The 18,868-nt window shown below is 44.9% G+C and overlaps 1 protein-coding gene across 5 annotated transcripts; it reads right to left on the bottom strand.

The window, feature by feature from the left end:
- Positions 1-266: 266 nt before the first annotated feature.
- ankrd50l (ankyrin repeat domain 50-like) lies at positions 267-15,539 on the bottom strand. 5 transcript variants are annotated; one of them, XM_029530662.1, is made up of 5 exons: positions 15,525-15,539; positions 13,680-13,764; positions 10,736-11,534; positions 5,157-5,374; positions 267-4,291 (listed from the first exon to the last, which is right to left on the bottom strand). In XM_029530662.1, exons 3-5 carry the CDS (start codon positions 11,182-11,184, stop codon positions 735-737), a joined length of 4,224 nt encoding a protein of 1,407 aa, XP_029386522.1. In that variant the 5' UTR covers positions 11,185-11,534; positions 13,680-13,764; positions 15,525-15,539; the 3' UTR covers positions 267-734. The 5 variants fall into 5 exon arrangements, with proteins under 5 accessions (XP_029386522.1, XP_029386520.1, XP_029386521.1 ...); XM_029530660.1 differs by lacking the exons at positions 13,680-13,764; positions 15,525-15,539 and adding an exon at positions 11,660-11,825; XM_029530661.1 differs by lacking the exons at positions 13,680-13,764; positions 15,525-15,539 and adding an exon at positions 11,665-11,825.
- Positions 15,540-18,868: the final 3,329 nt, after the last annotated feature.

Below are 18,868 nucleotides of genomic sequence, written 5' to 3'. Positions count from 1 at the left end.
TTTGCATTGAGTGTACGTCTTTCAGTGTACAGCAGATAAAGCCATGTTAACCTACGAACAACTGAAGATTCAGTCCCATAAGGAAAAAGACGTTTTGTTAAAAATAAAAATTATGATTACGAGTACGATATGAAAAGGTCAAAGTTGAAAACTAACAATTATCAAATGAAATTGTGCTCGTCTGTGAGAGCCCTGCTCAACACACACACAAAATGAAAGGAAAAAAAAAAAACAAACACAAAACACAAAAACAACCAAAATCAGACTTCGAAAAAGGTAAGAAACTTTAATGTTATTTAGTTTTTTTCTTCCTCTGGCCTTCTAAAGGGGGGGGGGGTGTGTGGAGAAACATCATTTTGCTTTTCATCTGAACCAAGAAATTGTTTTGTACACGGTGAAAACTGCCTTTTGCTTGAACTACAAAAAATGTCCAACAAATTTTAGTTGATTCTGGCACTGTATTGCACCAGAGATTATCTTCTTTACTACTGATACCACTAAATAACCTGGTCGGTCATCTAAATAATGAAAACCTAATGTATTATTTTATAAGTGATAGAAAACAGAAAAGGAGCATATCCTCACATTTGAGATGCTACAATCGGACTATTTTAGCGTGATAAACAACTCTAAATGACTGAAAACCTGCTGTTAATGAACTAACCATTTTAGACAAGTAGGTCTGTGAAGACGGTGTAGCGACAGTTTGTTTTAAGCTCTTACTGGAGCACCAGTCACAGAGGTGTCTCTCTCTTGTATAAGGCGGCACTGGTGGGACCCTCAAACTGAAGTTTGATGGCCTGTTTCAGATTGAGTTGTGGGTCTGTGGTTGTCATTGTGACCATTACATCTTCCGGCAAGGCACTGCAGTGTGGGAGTGGGCTAAAACTGTAGCAAGCAGGTGACAAAATGTTTTTCTGGGGTAGAGATTCCCAAGCTTCCCCTTGAAGTGGGCTCTGCAGTCTATATGGGTAGCCCAGAGGGGGGCTCTCTCTGTTTTTAGCACCTACTGCAGGACCATCTTGCCCTGGCATGATGCCCAGGGAAGCCATGACTGAGTGCCATTTACCAGCAGCATAATGAGTCCTTTCTGTTTTTATTAATTGGGAATTTTGCTGGATCATTTTATTGTGACAATCAAGTCCAGGTGATAAGCTCTTCTGAGGCAGCTCGCAGTTGTGCACCATAGCAGTGACTGTGCAAACGGTGGGGGGAGGGGTGCCTTTGGGATACCGCCGAACGCTTCCATGGGCGCTGCCCGTGCCCGAGCTCCCCGGCGGTGGAAGGGTGGAGGGACGGCTACGGCTGCGGGGCAGCGAGTGTTGTTGGATCTGCTGGATAAAGCTGAGACTGTCAGCGGGCACCGTCTGCACTGTGGCCAGTGAGTGGCAGGTAGATGAGGTCTGGGAGCTCTGCATGGAGTGGAACCGTTCTGCAGTGGAGCCAGGAGAAGATACTGAAGAGGAAGAGGTTCCGGCTGCGACTTCACCTCCGTTACTCTGTGATACTTCTGAGGAGAGCATCTTGTTGGCTTTTGCAAGGTGGACAGCACTAGAGTTTGGCAGTGGGCCCAGGTATGGCTTGGCTCCGAAGCTCTCCAGGAGCCTGACGATGTCAAAGTGTCTGTGTTTTCCAGCCACTTTGACAGGACTACGACCGTATTTGTCCATGTGATGGGGATTTGCACCTCTTTCCAAAAGCATTGCAACAATATTAGCGTGTCCCTCCTGAGCAGCTATGCTCAAGGCTGTTGCCCCTTGGTGGCAAGCCAGGTCGATGTTGACACCGCTGGCCTCTAAGAGCCGATGACCTACTTCAGTATGTCCAGTCCAAGCCACCGAATGCATTGGGGGTCTCCCTTCTGCATCCTGTGCGTTACGATTAGCTCCATGCTTTAAAAGTAGGTCTACCATCTCTACACTTCCTTGCCAGGAAGCCACATGGAGTGCCGTACGACCTTCAGAGTCCCGGGACTCAAGGGGAACCCCGCCTTTCTCTATTAGGAGAGTAGCCATCTCGAGGTTACCCTCTAACACCAAGAGGTAGAGCAGAGGTCTTCCCTCTGCGTCCCGGACATCAGTGTCAGCCCCTCGCCTCATGAGCAGCTCTGCCACCTCAGCGTGGCCTTCCAGGAGGGTGGCACTCAAGGCAGAATGTCCATCGTAGGCCCTGTGGTCAATGGGAGACCGTCTGTCTAACAAGAGCCTGACTGTGCTCCAATGTCCCTCCTGGGCGGCCAGTATGAGAGGGGTGCGTCCTTCAATGTCCATCTCGCCAACACGTGCCATGCTTCCTCGTTCTGTCAAAGCAGCACAGACAGCCCGATGTCCTTCACAAGCAGCAGCATGCAACGGAGTCCAGCCAAGGTCATCCTTATGGTTCTCGTCCAGTCCTCGGTCCAACAGAGCACGGACGACCTCGATGCTGCCTCTTGCTGCTGCCAGGCAGAGCGCCGTTCTGCCCTCACAATCAATGGCATCCACAGCCGCTCCCCAGAAAAGAAGACGAGACACTGTCCTCATGTGGCCCATCGCTGCAGCTGCCAGCAGGGGGGTAACAGCTGCTGCGGCGGGGGCGCTACCATCCGGTCCGGCAGTCTCGTCTACATCAGCACCGGCTTCTAGCAAAAGCTCGACTACCTCGTCATGGCCCTCATAGGCCGCAAGAAGCAGTGGAGTCATGCCATCGTGGTCTCTGTGCCCTGGATCGGCTCCACGATCCAGTAGAAGACTTGCTACCTCCCCATAACCTTTGACCCCTGCTGCTGTGGGGACACAGAGGGCCGTGACCGACAGAGCAGTGCGTCCGTCCCCATCAGCCAAGTCAACTTGTGCGTTGTGGTCCAGCAATATCTCCACAGCCTCGTGATGTCCCATATAGGCAGCAGCAATGAGAGGCGTGCGTCCCTTGCTGTCGGCTTTGTCAACACGTGCCCCGTAGTCAAGCAGGGTCAGGACAATCGCCTCATGACCGCCCCATGCAGCAGCTCTGAGAGCAGTCCGCCCCTCACCATCACATCCATCCACATCTGCTCCTGCATCCAGAAGAAGCTGAACGGCCTCCCCGTGGCCTCCCCAAGCTGCAGAACGCAACGCCGTCCAGCCTTCATTGTCAATGTGCTCCATCATCTCTACCGCAGTCTCTGGCGCTTGGCTCTTGGCCCAGTGCAGGAGCACAGACAGCACTTTGACGTGACCCTGCCTGGAAGCCAAAGACAGCGGGGTTTGACCCTGATGGTCACTGATCAGCGGATCAGATCCATGCGCCAGGAGAAGTTCAACTACATTTGAAGAACCCTCGTGGGCTGCACTGGTGAGCAAGGTCTGACCATCTGTAGAACGGAGCTGATTTACAGATACTCCGCTGTCGAGCATCTTCTTTACGGACACCTCCCTTTCAAAGGCTGGCCGTAAATCAGCTTCCTCTTCAACAATACAATGCACTCCAACACTTTGGTCTTCATCTGAGAAGCAGGCTGCTGGAACAAGCCCAGTCCTCATTAACAGCTGAAGGACTTCCTGACTGACCAGAACTGGAGGCTGGCTCAAGGATGTGGTGAGGGCCGGGCTGCAGTTCGGACTAAGTGCCGGCACGCCTGCCCACAGCATCCACAGAGCCAGTAATGAAGGGTTATCTTTATGGTGGCCAGAACAAACCAGATGTGTGGCCAGCTGGCAAATGTCCTCAATGTCCAAGTTGGGTCCTTGCACAGTCAAAGCCATGGCGAGCATGCTGTGACCTTCTATTTTGCTACACAGGTACTTCTGTGTGCAATACTTGACGTCCATCAGCCACTCAGCAAAGCTGGCATGAAAAAGCAGTTTGGTTCCCCCGGGGCCATCGATCAGGAGCGGAGAGAGAGTTCGGAGCTTGTTCTGAAAGTCCTGGAGGCTGATCAGCGTATCATGAGTCCAGACCGCCGCAAAGAGCTGCCGGGGCGTCAGGGGCCTCGGGGCAGCTAAAAGCACGTTAAGCAGGGGCCGGATGTAAGTGAAGAGGCCCCTTGGAAACAGTCTTTGGCATAGCCACAGGTAGAGGCCGTTGAGAGTCCCGGGGATGTCCCGGATCTCCCGCAGACCTACCAGTGCAGCCGCCACGCCATCCAGCACCCGCTCGAGGAAGAGAACGCAGCCGCCGCTCTTGATGTGCAGTAAATTCAGCATGTCAGCCGTGTCCGGGGTGAGCTGGCGGCGAAGCGACGCTTCCTCGTCGAGCCGGCAGAGGATGTACTGCTGCACATCGTGGACTGGAGGAGGCTTCCGCAGATCGTCCAGACAAAGCTTTCGAAAACCTGCAACGCAGAAAGAGACGATTCAGGTTTTTCACTGACTGGGACAGGCAATCAATCAAACATATGGAGCAGATGGAAACTGATGAACTGATGTAAAGACACTTTCTTATTTGCTCTCTCCTTACTTCCTCTCCCTGCCCGTCCCGCCTCTCTGCAGCTGTGCAGATAACACAGCACGTCCTTCTTACATTTTTATTGACAGAGTTAAAAACAAAACAGAACTTTTAATTTTGAATAGAAATCACAGCTGCTTGTCCTACTTTATTTTTGAGTTGGTCAGCAGGTTCCGCTGCTACAAAACACCACCTCCCTCCTTCATTTATCATTTGCTAATAAAATGAAGATAGGAACATACAACCAAAACACTCAAAATGGTGCCAACTTTAAACAAAAGCTACAGTCAAAGATCTCTTTTGTAATAGTTACATAAAAATCTTGGCTGAGATTCTTCCCAATCGAGCCATTTCAATCTCAGCAGCCAAGAGACCAGCAATGCCTTTTATTTCCTATTCCGCACTTACACGGCCACTAGATGTGGACTTAATGCACACGCTAAGCCGACAATATTCATTTTGTTATCGTAATTAAGTCATGGCTGTGAATACAGATTATATGATTAGGGGGATGACAATATGCTGTTAATTGATTATCAAAAAAAAATAAAATAAAAAAATCTCCGGTCTTGCAAACTGACTTCATGTCTTTGCGTGCTATCATGGACATTTTTCAAATGATCAGGGAACTGAAAACAATATGAAGACTTTGGCTAAAGATAATTATTTCTCAGTGTTGACAGGTCCATGAAGGTTCGAATTTCACCAAATCTCTTTTAGAAACTCGCTGGCAGGTCACCCTTCCTTCGTACCTGAGAACATCTTGCAGACCGCCTTGTTGTTTCGGTGGACGGAGCAGACCAGCAGCAGCCAGCCGGGCAGCAGGTGTTGGTTGGTGGCCAGGAGCTCCGCCACGGAGCTGCTCTTTTCACCTCCTGCAGACGCCCCATGATCCACATCCAGCGAGTCCACCACCAGCATTAGAGTCTGGGCAGGAGGGGGGAGGTCTAACAGGGGTCCCAACACTGCTCTGAGACGGAAACAGAGACAGACGCACAAAAGAAGAGACAACGATCAAAAACGGGAGTGGTGGGCGGACGAGGACCTTGAAGCCAGCAACAATGTTGACTGCAGTGTAGTTACATCACAGATCACAACACATCAGATCAATTTTTTCCATAATAAGTCAGCGAGATTAAATAAAATAACTTGCATCAGTATGCAGGCAGCTATTTTGCAATGACTCGAGGCGCTTTCAGTTCCACTGTGGGGAAAGGTTTTATTGAATTTTTCTTTCTTTCTTTTTTTAATTTCACACATTTCACTGTCACCTCGGCTCTCAGGATTTTGCACTCCCAGTCAAATCGAAACAACAAACAAAAAAAAAAAAACAACTTGATGTGTCTGCTCCAAAGGAATCACATCAAGATCGAGACGAAGCACTAAAAATCTCACACTGAAGTGAGCGACGTCTTTCCATCTGTTCCTTCGAAATGAAAACCCAGATGCTGCTCTCTATTCAACTGTTTTAACTCTGAAACACTGCAACGATTAGCTGAAAACACTGCTGTGATTAAACACCGCTACACATTGTAAAACTGTAAAATAATTGAGCCTAAATTACAGTGTAAGTGTCCTTCAAAGAGCACAGTCAGCACACACACACCCTGCTGTGATCCGAAGGTGACTCAGGTTCGTGGCAGCTTTCCTGCTCCACCCCGGGCACGATAAACACACACTCCTGACGTACGTTTATATCTCTGCTGCTGGCTCAAATAATATCCTGACCCTTACAGCTTCCTGCTCAAACATTCTCCAACTTGGATTCAAGTTTTCATGTAAGGTTTAGTGTTGCCAGCAATAGTTCACAGACCTTTAAACAATTACAGTTATATACAACACACACAGTGACAGCAAAGGGGTTTGTTTTTTTTTTTTTGTTTTTTTGAGGAGGGGGATTTGATCTCTTACTCCACAATCTAGACTTTAGACCTGAGGCAGGTTTATGTGAGGAGAATGAAATGAGGAACAGAGCTGCTGGAGAATAAAAACTTAATAATGAAAGTGAAAGTTGCATGAGGGAAACCAGGGCATTTAAGAATAAATATCATGCTCCAGATGGCTCCAGATGGAAGTAAAAATAAGCCTGAGAAGCAACAAAAAAAATGTAAGTTTTACCAACTATAATGTTATTGTAGTTTAACAACCACAAAGTCAACATATTTTAAAGTTCTGCTTAATTCTGTTTTTGTACTTTACAGAGATTTGTTCAGAGCTAACACAGCTACAGGGGTCTTATTGTGAAGGTGACAAACAGCCATTAACCTCCGACAGCAGCCTGTTATAAAAGGGTCACACAAAGACTTAACTCAAGTCAGCAGCAGTGTGCGTTTGTGTGTGCAAGTTGTTATTACAGCAAATGTCTGTATTTATCAATGACCAGAAGGTCTGGTCAGTTTTCTTTAGGAACCAAAATTTAAAAAGAATAAAAAAAAAAAACAACAACAAAGCAACAAAAAACTTTTCAGCCTGAAAATGACAGCGTTGAAGCACATGGAGTGATGTGTTTGCAAAATATGCTGCCGCCAGGACGGAAACAGGAAACTGTTTATGAAACACAGGCAAGAGGTGGTCCACGCTGCAAACAGAGCTGCTGCATGACAATTTCAGTTTACTATGGCCAATGCAGAAGCTTGGCAAATCGACCAAACGGAGTCCTGTGAGGCTAAACAGACAGCTGAGTTTTTAAAGTGAGAGTGTTGAGGTTGACAGTAAAATATCAGCTGCAGGATTAACATATGCGTGGGGAGAGAGGGCGCAGAAATGAGTCACTCACGCCGATGCTTCAAAGCGAGCACTTCCCAGTGATAACATGAGCCACGTCCTGAAACACTTCAGTTGCTCCTCCGGGAAATAAATGAATACATTTTCCTCAAATAATGGACATTTTAACGAGTGTCACTTATGAGAAGTATGAATGTAAAACATGTGCATGAATTAACTGCCTACAGGAGACGTCTGCTCAGGGTTAGCATATGTCAGGAAGAATCTGAATCTTTATGATCTAAGTTGAGGAAATCTTTTCAGCAAGGCAGCCAAATTTCTACTGCAAAGAAAACTGACTGACTCTGGCAGTCGTCTCACACCTGGGTCAGATCGCACATTCCCAGCTCCAAAGGTGTCACGATCGACTGCCAAAAAATGTTTTGTCTTATATATGAACACATGAATGAGCCTGTCTGTAACTTTTATCTACAGACCAAGCCTTAATGTGTGTGAATCATCTCTTTAACGTCACTGCACGGTAGCCTTGACTTTTATATCACTGAGGATATCCTGTAATCAAAAGTAAAATGCGACCGTGCTCGGAGTGATAGCGGCATGTAGATTACGACAAGTTTATCATTCCTTTGTGTGTCATCTGATTAAAGCAGGAGTGCAGGAGGAAGTGTAATGAACCTTTTATCTCTGCTTATGACTTTCAGCCCGCTGTAGTCTGAGCGTGACCTCACCCCGCCACGCCCCGCCCCTCTCCGCTCCGCTTTGACTGTAGACGGTTAAATAATTTGGATGCTGCCTTTCTGCGGTCGTGTTACTTAAATCACTTCGCTGGCTTCCTGACTTTCTCTCAGGCCTCTGGAGAGGGTGAGTGTGGTCACTCTGGACATTTTCTCCCACTCAAAAGCAAAGTGAAGACTACTCCCTCCAAAAGTTTGTGGCGTGAAAGCGAAGTGGGCGAGCTGCAGGACGTTTAGCATGAATTCAAACGCCGTCTCCACATTTCGTCCGTCTGCTGACTGTTAACCGTGGAGAGTACCATCAGTTGAATATGTTCGTGTGTACATGGTGGCAGGTCAGATTTTCCCCTCATGTGTCACAACACTGAGAAGCAGCTTATTGTTTTTGTGTCCTCCTCCCTGTGATTCTGAAATCTCTCATTAAAAAGTCAGCTGAGTTCAGCACCCACACAACAACTATCCTCGCACTTCCACACGCGCTGCCTCTTTTTCATCCTGTTTGCTCCTGCTGTTTACGCCACAGAAATGCTCCTAATCAGTCATTTTCTTACGAGCTTTGTGACCCCAGCGAAGGCTCACTGCGGTGAAGCGCGACCACAAACGCTCGGTGAATGAGAGACCTGTCAGTCCACATGACTCAGGACTTCTCCGCTCGCTGAGTTTGAGGTAAACAGCTTGCGGGCGTGAGGGGGGTGAATTTCTATTCAACTTCCCAGTTTAAATGTTATTAAACCTTAAAAGTTACGATTGAGGTCGTGGCCAAGGTGAGTGAGTTAATTCAAACCACTGAATGTGACCTCCCAGCCATGTTTGTAGCGTTGGGCGTGCAGATTTTGGAGAAGCTGCTGATTGTTGGCAGTGAGACGGTGCTCCTGTTTTTTTCAGGTGAGTTTGTTTTATTAGCGGGCATCAGCTGTGTAAGCCTTGAGCTGGCCTTTATCGGGGGCCAAGCTCTGTCGAGGTGGCATCACTTTCCTGAAACATGCAGGTGATGTCATGGCGGCTCCCGCCATCTCGATTAGCCACCTGTGATTTCAAATAATCCGCTGTGAGCATAAACCTGACCAGGATTAAATTGGAACAATGTGTTTATTTCTTTTTTTTTTTTCAAATAAAAACAAACTAAACCATCAGAATGACCTGAAACAAAAATTTATATCCAAATCATCAATTAGCATCAGAGGCTTTTTTTAAAGCTTTCAATCGAAGTGCAGGAGGCTCCAGGCAGAGGGAGGAGCAGCACATCAAAGTTCAGCAAAGAGCTACAGACTTTCTGACTACACCGAGCTGCCAGCTGGTCCGACACACACACACACACATCCAATGCCGGCACTTTCACCGCCAATTCAGGCCCACATTTCATCAGTTTGTCAGCCACCGCGCTCACATGGTGGCGTTTTTTTTTGCCCGCAGCCACTTTCTCTCACAGGAGCTCCAAACACAAACAGCCTCTGGCCCAGAGCCAGACGGAGGGGGGATGTGGAATCCAGCTCGGTGCTTCACACCAGAGGAGAGCAAACACACCGGGGAGAGCTAAAGGGCTCCGACTCTTCGCAGAGTAAACACACCAGAACCCTAAGCCGAGTGAAAAAAGGGCCCGGAGAGCAGAGTGACCTCGCTGACTGGTGCTGCGATGGTCACCAGGGTACTGGAGGCATTTTTCCTTTTTTACCACTTTGTTCTTTTTTTTACCCCCCTTCTCTGAAAGGATGTTGTGTCGTAAATAACACTGTAGTATTCATTCACACTGGAGGCCCATTGTGTGTTGTGTGAATGGGCCACATTATGAGAAGAGAAATAAATATAAGGCGAGGAACAATGGCCGCTGCCGTCTTTTTCCTGCGACTGTCCCGGTTTCTCTTCTTTGACTCATGATTTTACATTTACAGGCTCTGAGCTACTTCTTGTTGACAGTTTAAACACATAAAGAGAAATCACTTCTGCTTAGAGAAAATAATAGGTGCAGCTTTAAAACTTTCATGGATCTTTTTCCCACAAGCCTCAGGAAGATGTTTCAGCCACCGAAGCTAAATCTATTATTTATCACTTTATGATGAAACTATTTCCATTTTTACATCATGTTGATGCCTTAGTGTTTGACATGTGCAACACAAATGTGTCTGAATATACAGTGAGTAAGGTGGCAAAAACTAAAGTGCCTATCAAGGCTTAAATAATTTAATCCGCTGATAATTTGGATTGTGTCACAGTGTTTTTTTACTGTGCAGAAATTGAAATATCTAGATTTTTGAGCTAGTGAGGCATTTCTGGTGGACGACAGAGCGATGGGCTACAAATCCATCTGATAGGATTCATGTCGAGATCGTCAGGTTAAAACACAAAATGTGAAATCTGTTTGTCACTGATAAAAAAAAATAAATCAGCATTTCCAACAACAGACCAGACGACATCACCATAAACAAGAGCTTATCACTGCAGCAGATGCTTTTGGTGACAACAACCACGTATTGAAACTGACCTTTAGTAAAACAAGAAACCTGTGGTACAGGTTTTCACCACGCTGATGTTTGGAGCTGATAAGCTGCTTTTGTTTTTGGCCCTCTTCCTTTCCTTCTCCCATCAACAGTTTGTGATGCCCCACATAAAGTTCTTTGGGTTGAGCTGGGAATGAGCCACGCTCTCCAACATGCACACACACGCCGGGCGCCTGGAAAGGCTCCATGCTTGTTACCTTTCGGCAACTTTTCCGCCCCCACTCATTTGACAACCTTGAAACTTCCCTTCAATCTGGTTGAGTAAAAAGAGCCCCTCAGTTCAAAAGCGTGTGACTGTCACATAAAAGGAAGATAGCGCCGTGACATCCAAAAACTTTCAAAATGAAAAGAATGCAAATGCAATTATGTGACACAAACCTCCTGAAGGTGTCGTCAGGGTCTCTCTGACAGGCGAGAGGCTCCAGTGCGGAGGACACAGTCGGCCTGCTGATGATCTCTTTGTACCCCGGGGAGAGATGAGGCGAAGCCCTCAGCTGCTCCACCAAGCCCAGGACGAACCTCCACGGCACCGTGCTCCTCTGGTCCTCCCTCTGGCAGAAGTGGTAGGCCAGGCAGCGTGGTGCGAGCCCGGCCGCCACGCCTGCCTTCGAGGTGGGCCACACCACCTCGGTGCACAGGGCGGTCTTCCCGGCGCCGGGACCCCCCATCACCAGCAGCCCCGGCGGTTGTCCCGGCACGGAGCGGGCGTCCAGGCAGCGCCGCAGCTTGTCCAGGGCCCATCCCCGGCAGTAGAACTGCCGGCCCCGGAGCAAGCTAGAGCTGCTGCCAAATCCACTGCTGCTCATTTGCTCCTGGCTGTCTGACATCCAGGGGACGACTCGCTGCTCCAAACTCCACGTCCCATGCTCCTCTCAGCTAACTTTAAGGCTGAGCTGCAGCCGGTGACAGCTCTGGGCAATGCCTGGGTTATTTTATCACACCGGCAGCTCCTGCAAGTGTTGCATCAGGCTGACATCAGATTATTATTAGTTTCCGTCCTTCCTCTGCAGGTCTTGATGTGCACCACTAAGAGTAGGAGGAGCCGAAGAAAGGTCAAGTCAGCTAATGGTTCACCTCCTCATCTTTGTGCTGCTGGGTTTGAAACCCAAATGCAAGGAAGAGGATCCATGGTTACCACCGCTCATCATGCCTGAGCTGGAGATAGTGGAGCAGTTCTCTGGGAAAAAAAAATACAAAAAAATAAATAAATTAGAAGCAGAAGAAAAGAAATCAGACAGAGGGAGAGGAAATGAATGAAGAGAGGAAGTGACAGCATGTTTCACAAATATAATCACACTGTACCTCACCCCACCCCCTCTGAGTCGTCGTCTGCCGTCCACTTACAGCCACAGACTTCCCTCCTTCCCCCTCAGTTGATTTCGAGCATCGATATCAAACTGCAGCTTCAACCATAAAAATTCTCTTTCCCTTTCTCACGCTCCTTCCAGCCCTCTGCTCATGCCTCACACCTCCCTCCACCATACTGTGTCTCTGTCTCTCATGCTCTCCGGTTTTTCTTGTTTTTTTTTTTTTTTTTTTTTTTGTCTCCTCCCTCCCCTGGTGTTTCTCGGCATGTAAAGACATGCCCAGGAAAGATAGAGGGAGAGGGAGAGCAGAGGGGGGAGGACTCTTGTGGCTTTTCTGTCTGATTCCAAAGTTGACAGGTGGGAGGGGTTACCTGGGGTCAAGGTTCAGTCGCGGGGCAGAGCTACACCTCCAGCTTTGGTTTTTCAGGTGATTGATCCGCGGGAGGATTTTCAACTCGTCTCAACTCTGATCTTAAAGAAACAGAGGCCAGAGACGTGCGGACGGATTTACCTGACTTGATATTTTAAATCAAGCGCACGTTCAGTAAAGATCATACACTTTGAGCTTCTCCTGGAAAATATCAGTTCAGGGGCCGCTTCAATGCAAAACAAGGAAGTCGCTCATCAGCTGTGCTTTGTTTTGCACCAATAAATGATCTAAATATGTTTTAATCATTTAAAATCTTTTTCTTTTGTTATAATTACAAGAAAGGAAAGCAGTGGCTGAAGTCCTGGCTGCGGAGGCAGAATCAGCATGGCTGTGAGAAATAAAGTTTAATTTGGCTCTCGGCTGGTTCTCATTGGCTAACCGCAGACTTCTGTCGTCGCTGTTCTTTTCCACGAACGTCCACTCGGTGAGTAAATGCCTCATTAATTCGGACCAGCTTCCAATTGAGAACAACCTTTTGAATGTGCAGAGGCGGCAAAACTGAGCCTCAAGCTGTCCAATCATCCTCTACAAGTTAAAAAAAAACAAAAAAACACTGTGCCTGTAGCTTCTGAAACGTTAAGCTTTTCTCTGGTACATATCAAATATGTTAGTTATCCTGGAGAAAATTTTAAATGTGTCCATGGAAAGAAGGAAACATTAATGAGTTTTATTTCCTAATATTATGAGAGATTAATGTGAAAAGACCTTTCCATTTTTAAGTATAATCACTAACGTCTATCTGTCAAAACAAGTTTATTCATAATTATTTCAAATTGTCATAATGCATCATGAATCTGCTTTGTTCAAACAAATCCAAATGATTTAAATAGTTTCAGTCATCTTTTCATTTGTCAGTCATTATTTTGCTTATTTTCTAAAAATCATTCTCAAGTTTCTCTCTGACTCAGACGAAGTGATGTCATTGAGCCGCGTTAACCCAACTGTGGCTTTCATTAAAGTTAAACGGCGCGAGGACATTAATGCCAATAGAAATCCAGACAGCCTCTGCCAGCGTGAAAGCAAGTCACAAAATTGTTAGCAAAACTTCCAAACAAAGACACGCAATGACTTGTCGGTTTGACAAGTTGTCACTCCACTGTCCACATTTTCCTCGCTGTCAGAGTCACAGTGGGCAAAAAGCACCATGTGCTGCATTATGATCAGTTTTAGGGCACATAAATACATTAAATACGGTATATTAATATTATCTTCCATACAGCAAACACAAGTACAGTGAAGCAGCGCTGTACATGAATCGTCTGAGCCAGATTGGGGAAAAAACAAATAAAATACAGCCGGTTGGACCTTCAATTATGTTAAATGAAAACCGTAGAGGAACCCAGATAAGATATGTCAGAGGTTTGTAGCAAAGTTAACATGATAACAACACACTGCACTTAAAGTCAGTCAGCTACAAAAAGATGAATCTGTAAGATTATAACTGGGGGAACAAAAAAAAAAAAAAAAAAAAAACATACTGTGCATTTCATCTACAACACGACAGCTCGACGGTTTGGAAAGTGAAATGGAAACTGGCTAAGAACAGCCAGCTGATGCTCTGATAAGCCCATTGTGTTTATATTACCTCCGTGGTTTTGCTGCTCCCGCAGGGAAGGGGGGGGCGACACATGTTGTACATTTACACTGCCGTCAGCTGACAAGTGCCGAAACTGAAAAATGAGGAGAGAATGAAGAGATGTGTGTTTTAGCAAGTCACTGATGACAGTAATGAGAAGTGGCACCAAACCCTGAAGTTGTTCACATTCTAGTCATTACTTTGGGTATTTACGAAGCCCTCCAAAGCAGGCGTGCAGTCTTCCAGGACAGCGGAGCAGCAGCATGTTCGCCTGTGTAAAACTGAATCCATTAAACGAAATTATTATTAAGCGTTGAGTAATCCTCAAAGGAAACAACAGTTGTGTTAAGCAGGAAATCAGACAGCTCATCTCTGCGCTGCTCACCAAAGTCGCTCCCCAGAGTCTAATCTGGGAGCATTATTCATTTCACCAGAGTTCACAGTTTTCAGCACAAAGCCGCCTGAATTTAACAAACATTCAAATGAGGCGCACAAAGATTTATTCAAACAACACAGTTTGCATTCAGGTCCGATTTAAGATTAAATTAACTTGAAAGACGCACAGAAGGTGACGTGATGCTGCTCGATCTCGCCGTCCTCAAAAGGAGGAAAACAGCTTTCTCTCTCACATGATGTTCAAGAAAAATCTGCTTCCTGACTGACTGACTGACTGCGAACGGATCTAAATTAAGTTACTAGGCAACCAGGAGAGATACTGTATGGAGGTACTGAGCGATTCAATGTATGTTCATCATCATCATCATCATCATCAGGACGCAGTTACACCAGCTAACCCCCCACCGCAGTTTTTAACAGATACGACTGATGAAACAGGCTTTAGCTTAGCACGAGGCTGGGAACAGGAAGGGGGGGGGGGGTCTGTCCTCTAAAGATCACTGATATGTAATATTGTGCTTTTTTTTTTTATTGGTCTGTAGGAAAACAGAAGTGAGAAAAGAAAATGTACCAGACTGCTCCACAGTCAGGACAGCTAACTTCCTTGAGTTTGGGGATGCCGGTTCAATATTCCCAGACGAGCCATTTCCTCTCTTTTCAGAAAATAGGATGTGCTAATCACTTTCTAGCTGTGGTTGGATAGTCAGACGAAAGAAAACACAAAAGAAAGCTAACAAATTTGTCTCTTTTTGAAAGTGAAAATGCTTGAAGCCAAAGCTGTGCTGAGAATTTTAAGTTTTTGTTTTTTTAACTTTTCCATAATTTATGAATGAAATGACCAACTAGGAGCAACTAGTGCAAATGTGCACCACCTAAATTCATCAGGCACTTGGCATGCAATCTCAGCAACAGCAGGCCCCCGGTGGCTACAGAGGCAGACAGAAATGGGCTTCATTCAGCATTAAACAGCTCCAATTCTGCCCCATAAACACAACCCATCAGAGAAGAGCCGTAAAAGTTTCAACTTCTGTTTGTGTTGATGAAAACACTCAAAGTATTTCTGAGGCGTCTGAGGTCACACACCCTTCGAAGACAATGGACAGGATGAAGGCTGCATCTCAAGAATGCAATGTTGTTATTCAAAGAACTCCAATAAAAACATGACAAAAGGAGGCATTTACACTGACACACTGAATCTGTGGGGTGAACTGAGCACATCTGCTCCACAGGTGATCCTCCCTCCACCTGCCTTCATCTTATTCCTCTACAGGAATTAAAAAAAAAAATAAATAAAAAAAAACTGAGCTCATTCATCAGGAGCGCTGCTCGACGCCATCACAAAACAAAAACACAAAAGCTCTGCACAAACACTTTGTCAGTTTGTTTTCCTGGATAGTATTTATTTCTCCTCCTCATCCTCCCAAATGTGGCGACTCCAATAACCCAACAGCATCCTACCTGAGGGGGAAAAGGCGCTCCGTCCTCGACTCCTCACCGAAAACAGGAGCGCCACTTTCTCCGGCTTTAATCACGTGGCTCTTCTCCCACAATCCTCCAGGTCGTCACATCTGCTGCGAACTTCATCTCGTTTGTGCTGCAGCCCACATATGGCAGATTTTCCCCAGCAGATCTCCTGTCAGCTCCTCAGGCGCACTGACAGACTGAGTCCTGCAGGGACATCCGTCCTCACACACACGTGTCAGACCGGACTACAGGTGAGGACATGGTCTCTGTTTTTTTTTTTTTTTTTTTTTTTTTTTTATTGGGAGACCATCTATGGAAGCTCAAACATGCAAAAAAAAAAAAAAAATCTACGAAATAAAACATCCAAAGACATCCCGCATCTTAGAAAAAACAAACCGACCTAAATTTTATTCTAACAGGTAAAGTTGTTAAGATTAAAAAGTCACTTTTAAAGAGGACGACCCCCCCTCCCCCCAAAAAAAAAAGTTTTTCTAATTCTTCCCTATTTTTCCAAAAGTATACCTTTTACCGTCAATGTTTGATTATGATCTGCAATTTTTAATTCATGTCTTGTATGTTTCACTTTTTAAAAATGTTGATTTATGAAACAAAACTATGAATCTCTGAGTTTTGAATCAACATCGTTTTAAAAACTTCTGCGTTCAGTGAAAAATTTCACCTGTCACAAAGATATATGGAGTCAAAATGTCCAATTAGTGTCCCATCATTTCCATTTATAATGTCATTATAATCCTTAATGCCATTCTTTTCTACTTCTTCATCGTACAACCCACAACCCAAAGCATTCTGCCTCCCTTCGCTATTTTAATAAATGTGCATTTAAATCTATTTACCTTTCTTGTGTCTTTCTGTAGGTTTGCAGTATAAATAAACAACAACAGTGAAGTCTGCTTGTATTTATATTGCTTTGGTCACTTGAGCAACACAAAAATAAGAACTAAATAAAAACTTCAAAAAGTCAAAGTGCTTCAAATGTTTTCTAATCAGGACTGTGTTTTGAAAACGTTATTCAGGGATATTAAATCACTGACACCTGCTGCCCTAAAAGGGAAATTGAAGCTTGGTTTGTGACTTAAAATGTCTTATGGGACGTGAAATATTTAGTCCTTCCTGATGTTTTCCTGTAAGATGTCCTGTTTAATGTTGACTGGTTGGGGGACATGATGTGTTTGGTCCGAAACAAATGAGCTCCGCTTTAACGTGCAACTGTCCCACAATCCCGTCTGAACTCACAGTGACGCGAGAAATGACCTTTTCACCCCGAACTGCAATTCTCTACATTCTAACATACAGACCAATAAATACCAAAAAAAACTCCTCTCTTCAATCACAGCTGTAATATTTCTCACTAAAGCTTTTGTCATTTAAGTGTATTTGTACTTGATTAAATGCTGAATTGTTTTGTTTTGTTTAGTTTTTTTGTGCAAACACACAAGAAAGAAATGACAAAGAAACATCTGAGGAAAAGCACAACACCCACTTAATCAGTCTTGTTCATTTGAAAAACTGCAGCGGTCTTCTAAAAGAAGTAATGAAATGTGACTAAAACTATTAATAACCTTTTGTTTCTCCTCAGCTGGAGGTTTTAAAATAACTTCAGCTTCTTTGTGCTGCTATTTAACTTTACATAGACTTTATTAATGTCTCTTCACTTTGTAAAGTCAGATACAGATTCTTCATGTTTCATTTGTAGGAGGGACCTCTGCTGGATGTTTGTGGTAACCGCAGACACAATATATTCACAGTTTTAGTCAATGAATCAACCAAAGAAACAAACAAACAAACACCTGTTAGCTATCACAGCAATCACACGACGACTGATGTAAATAACCATAATCGACTGAGAAAACTGAACATTTCATTTGATCCAGCTGTTCTGGAGCTTTCACTCACTTTGCCTGGTCTTCATCGGCAGATTTCACAGATTTAAGCCACAACAGGAAGGATCAGCTCCACGAATAACCAACCATCACATGTTCATTATTCAATCCCAGAGGAGCAGGACTGGTTTCCTTTCTGAATCTTTTAGATTCAGATTCCGACTTTATTTATTTATTTAATTTTTTTTTTCAGATTCAACACTTTACTGTCATTCAAAGTGCACAGAGAACAAAATTAACATTCATATGCTATCAAAGTCAGTATTTCAGCTGACTTAAAAGCTGACTTAAGTCTAGATGATGCGTGCTGAACAAAATGAAACCGTTCTCGAACATCAACACGAAGGCCTGCAGGCGTCGGACACACGGGCAGATAAGCTCCTGTTAGTTAACTCTTCTGTTTGTTCATGGAGGTCAACGATTCGGGGCCAACTTCAGGAATGATCATTGTTTTCATTACACCAGAGCAGTCACAGAGAGAGCACACTCATTTGTTGTCTGCTCTTTGTGATCTTAAAACTTTGGATTTAATGTGGTACTCTTTGTGACTAAATACATTTTAGAGGTGTGGGGGTGCAAAATGGCGTGTAAATAAAGTTTATACAATAACTTTGTCATCAGATTCTTAACATCTTCATTTAAATAGCACAATTAATTCAACACAAATTCCACTTTCAGCGTGTTTCTGATGCAATCTGGAGGCTTCTGGTTTGGTTTGCAGAGGCCGTCAGCTGTGAGCTCTGTGTGCAGGATTGATTTTGTGTGGACAGCAGTGTCGATTAGATCTTCTGTAATTTATAAGCTGTGATTTCATAACCCTGCGTCTGTGTGTCTGAGTGAGATGAGAGAAGAAAACACATCTGATTCCTTTTTTCTTCTTTTCAACTCCTTATTTAGATAGATTTTTAAAAATTGTTCTAAATTACATACCAAAATCGAGATATATTGATTCAAAAATAAAACTTTATCATTGACATTTCACATTTCCAATGGCCCTGTATTTTTCAAATTTACTGCTGATCGTTAACATTTTATGGGGGTTTTCTAAGCAGTGCATGATCTCTGCTGCAAGTGAAGCGTGACTGCGCATAGGATATTACGTTTGTGCCTGTCATTGTAAGATACAGTATAATGAGAGGAAACCCTGAATTACTCAAACTTTGCTCAGTTTGGCTCGTTAGCCAGTTTCTTCCACCAGCCGATAACGTCCTGCTGCCCTTCATGGGGAGAACCTACCAAACTACAGATGGCACGTCAACGCTGGCATTGCACTTTATACCTCCGTGGTTCAGCCAAAAAAAAAAAGTTTAAAACCCTGAGAGGAGCTGGACGGAGGTCAAATGACTCCTCCCAGTGAGGTCATGAAAAGTGCCTTCTGCTCACATTTGGCCACAGATCTCTGTTTTTGTGGGCAGATATTATTATCTCTGCACACAT

The sequence above is a fragment of the Echeneis naucrates genome, chromosome 21 (assembly GCF_900963305.1).
Source record: "Echeneis naucrates chromosome 21, fEcheNa1.1, whole genome shotgun sequence".
Lineage (NCBI taxonomy): Eukaryota > Metazoa > Chordata > Actinopteri > Carangiformes > Echeneidae > Echeneis > Echeneis naucrates.
This window is presented reverse-complemented; position numbering and strand designations above follow the sequence as displayed.

What these genes read in the sequence shown, in the direction of transcription:
- ankrd50l (XM_029530662.1), bottom strand. Translation starts at nt 11,184, where the DNA reads ATGTCAGACAGCCAGGAGCAAATGAGCAGCAGTGGATTTGGCAGCAGC. An exon ending in CCTGACGACACCTTCAGGAG is followed by an intron (nt 5,375 to 10,735) that starts GTTTGTGTCACA and finishes TTTCCGTCTCAG; the next exon opens with AGCAGTGTTGGGACCCCTGT. An exon ending in GGTCTGCAAGATGTTCTCAG is followed by an intron (nt 4,292 to 5,156) that starts GTACGAAGGAAG and finishes TCTGCGTTGCAG; the next exon opens with GTTTTCGAAAGCTTTGTCTG.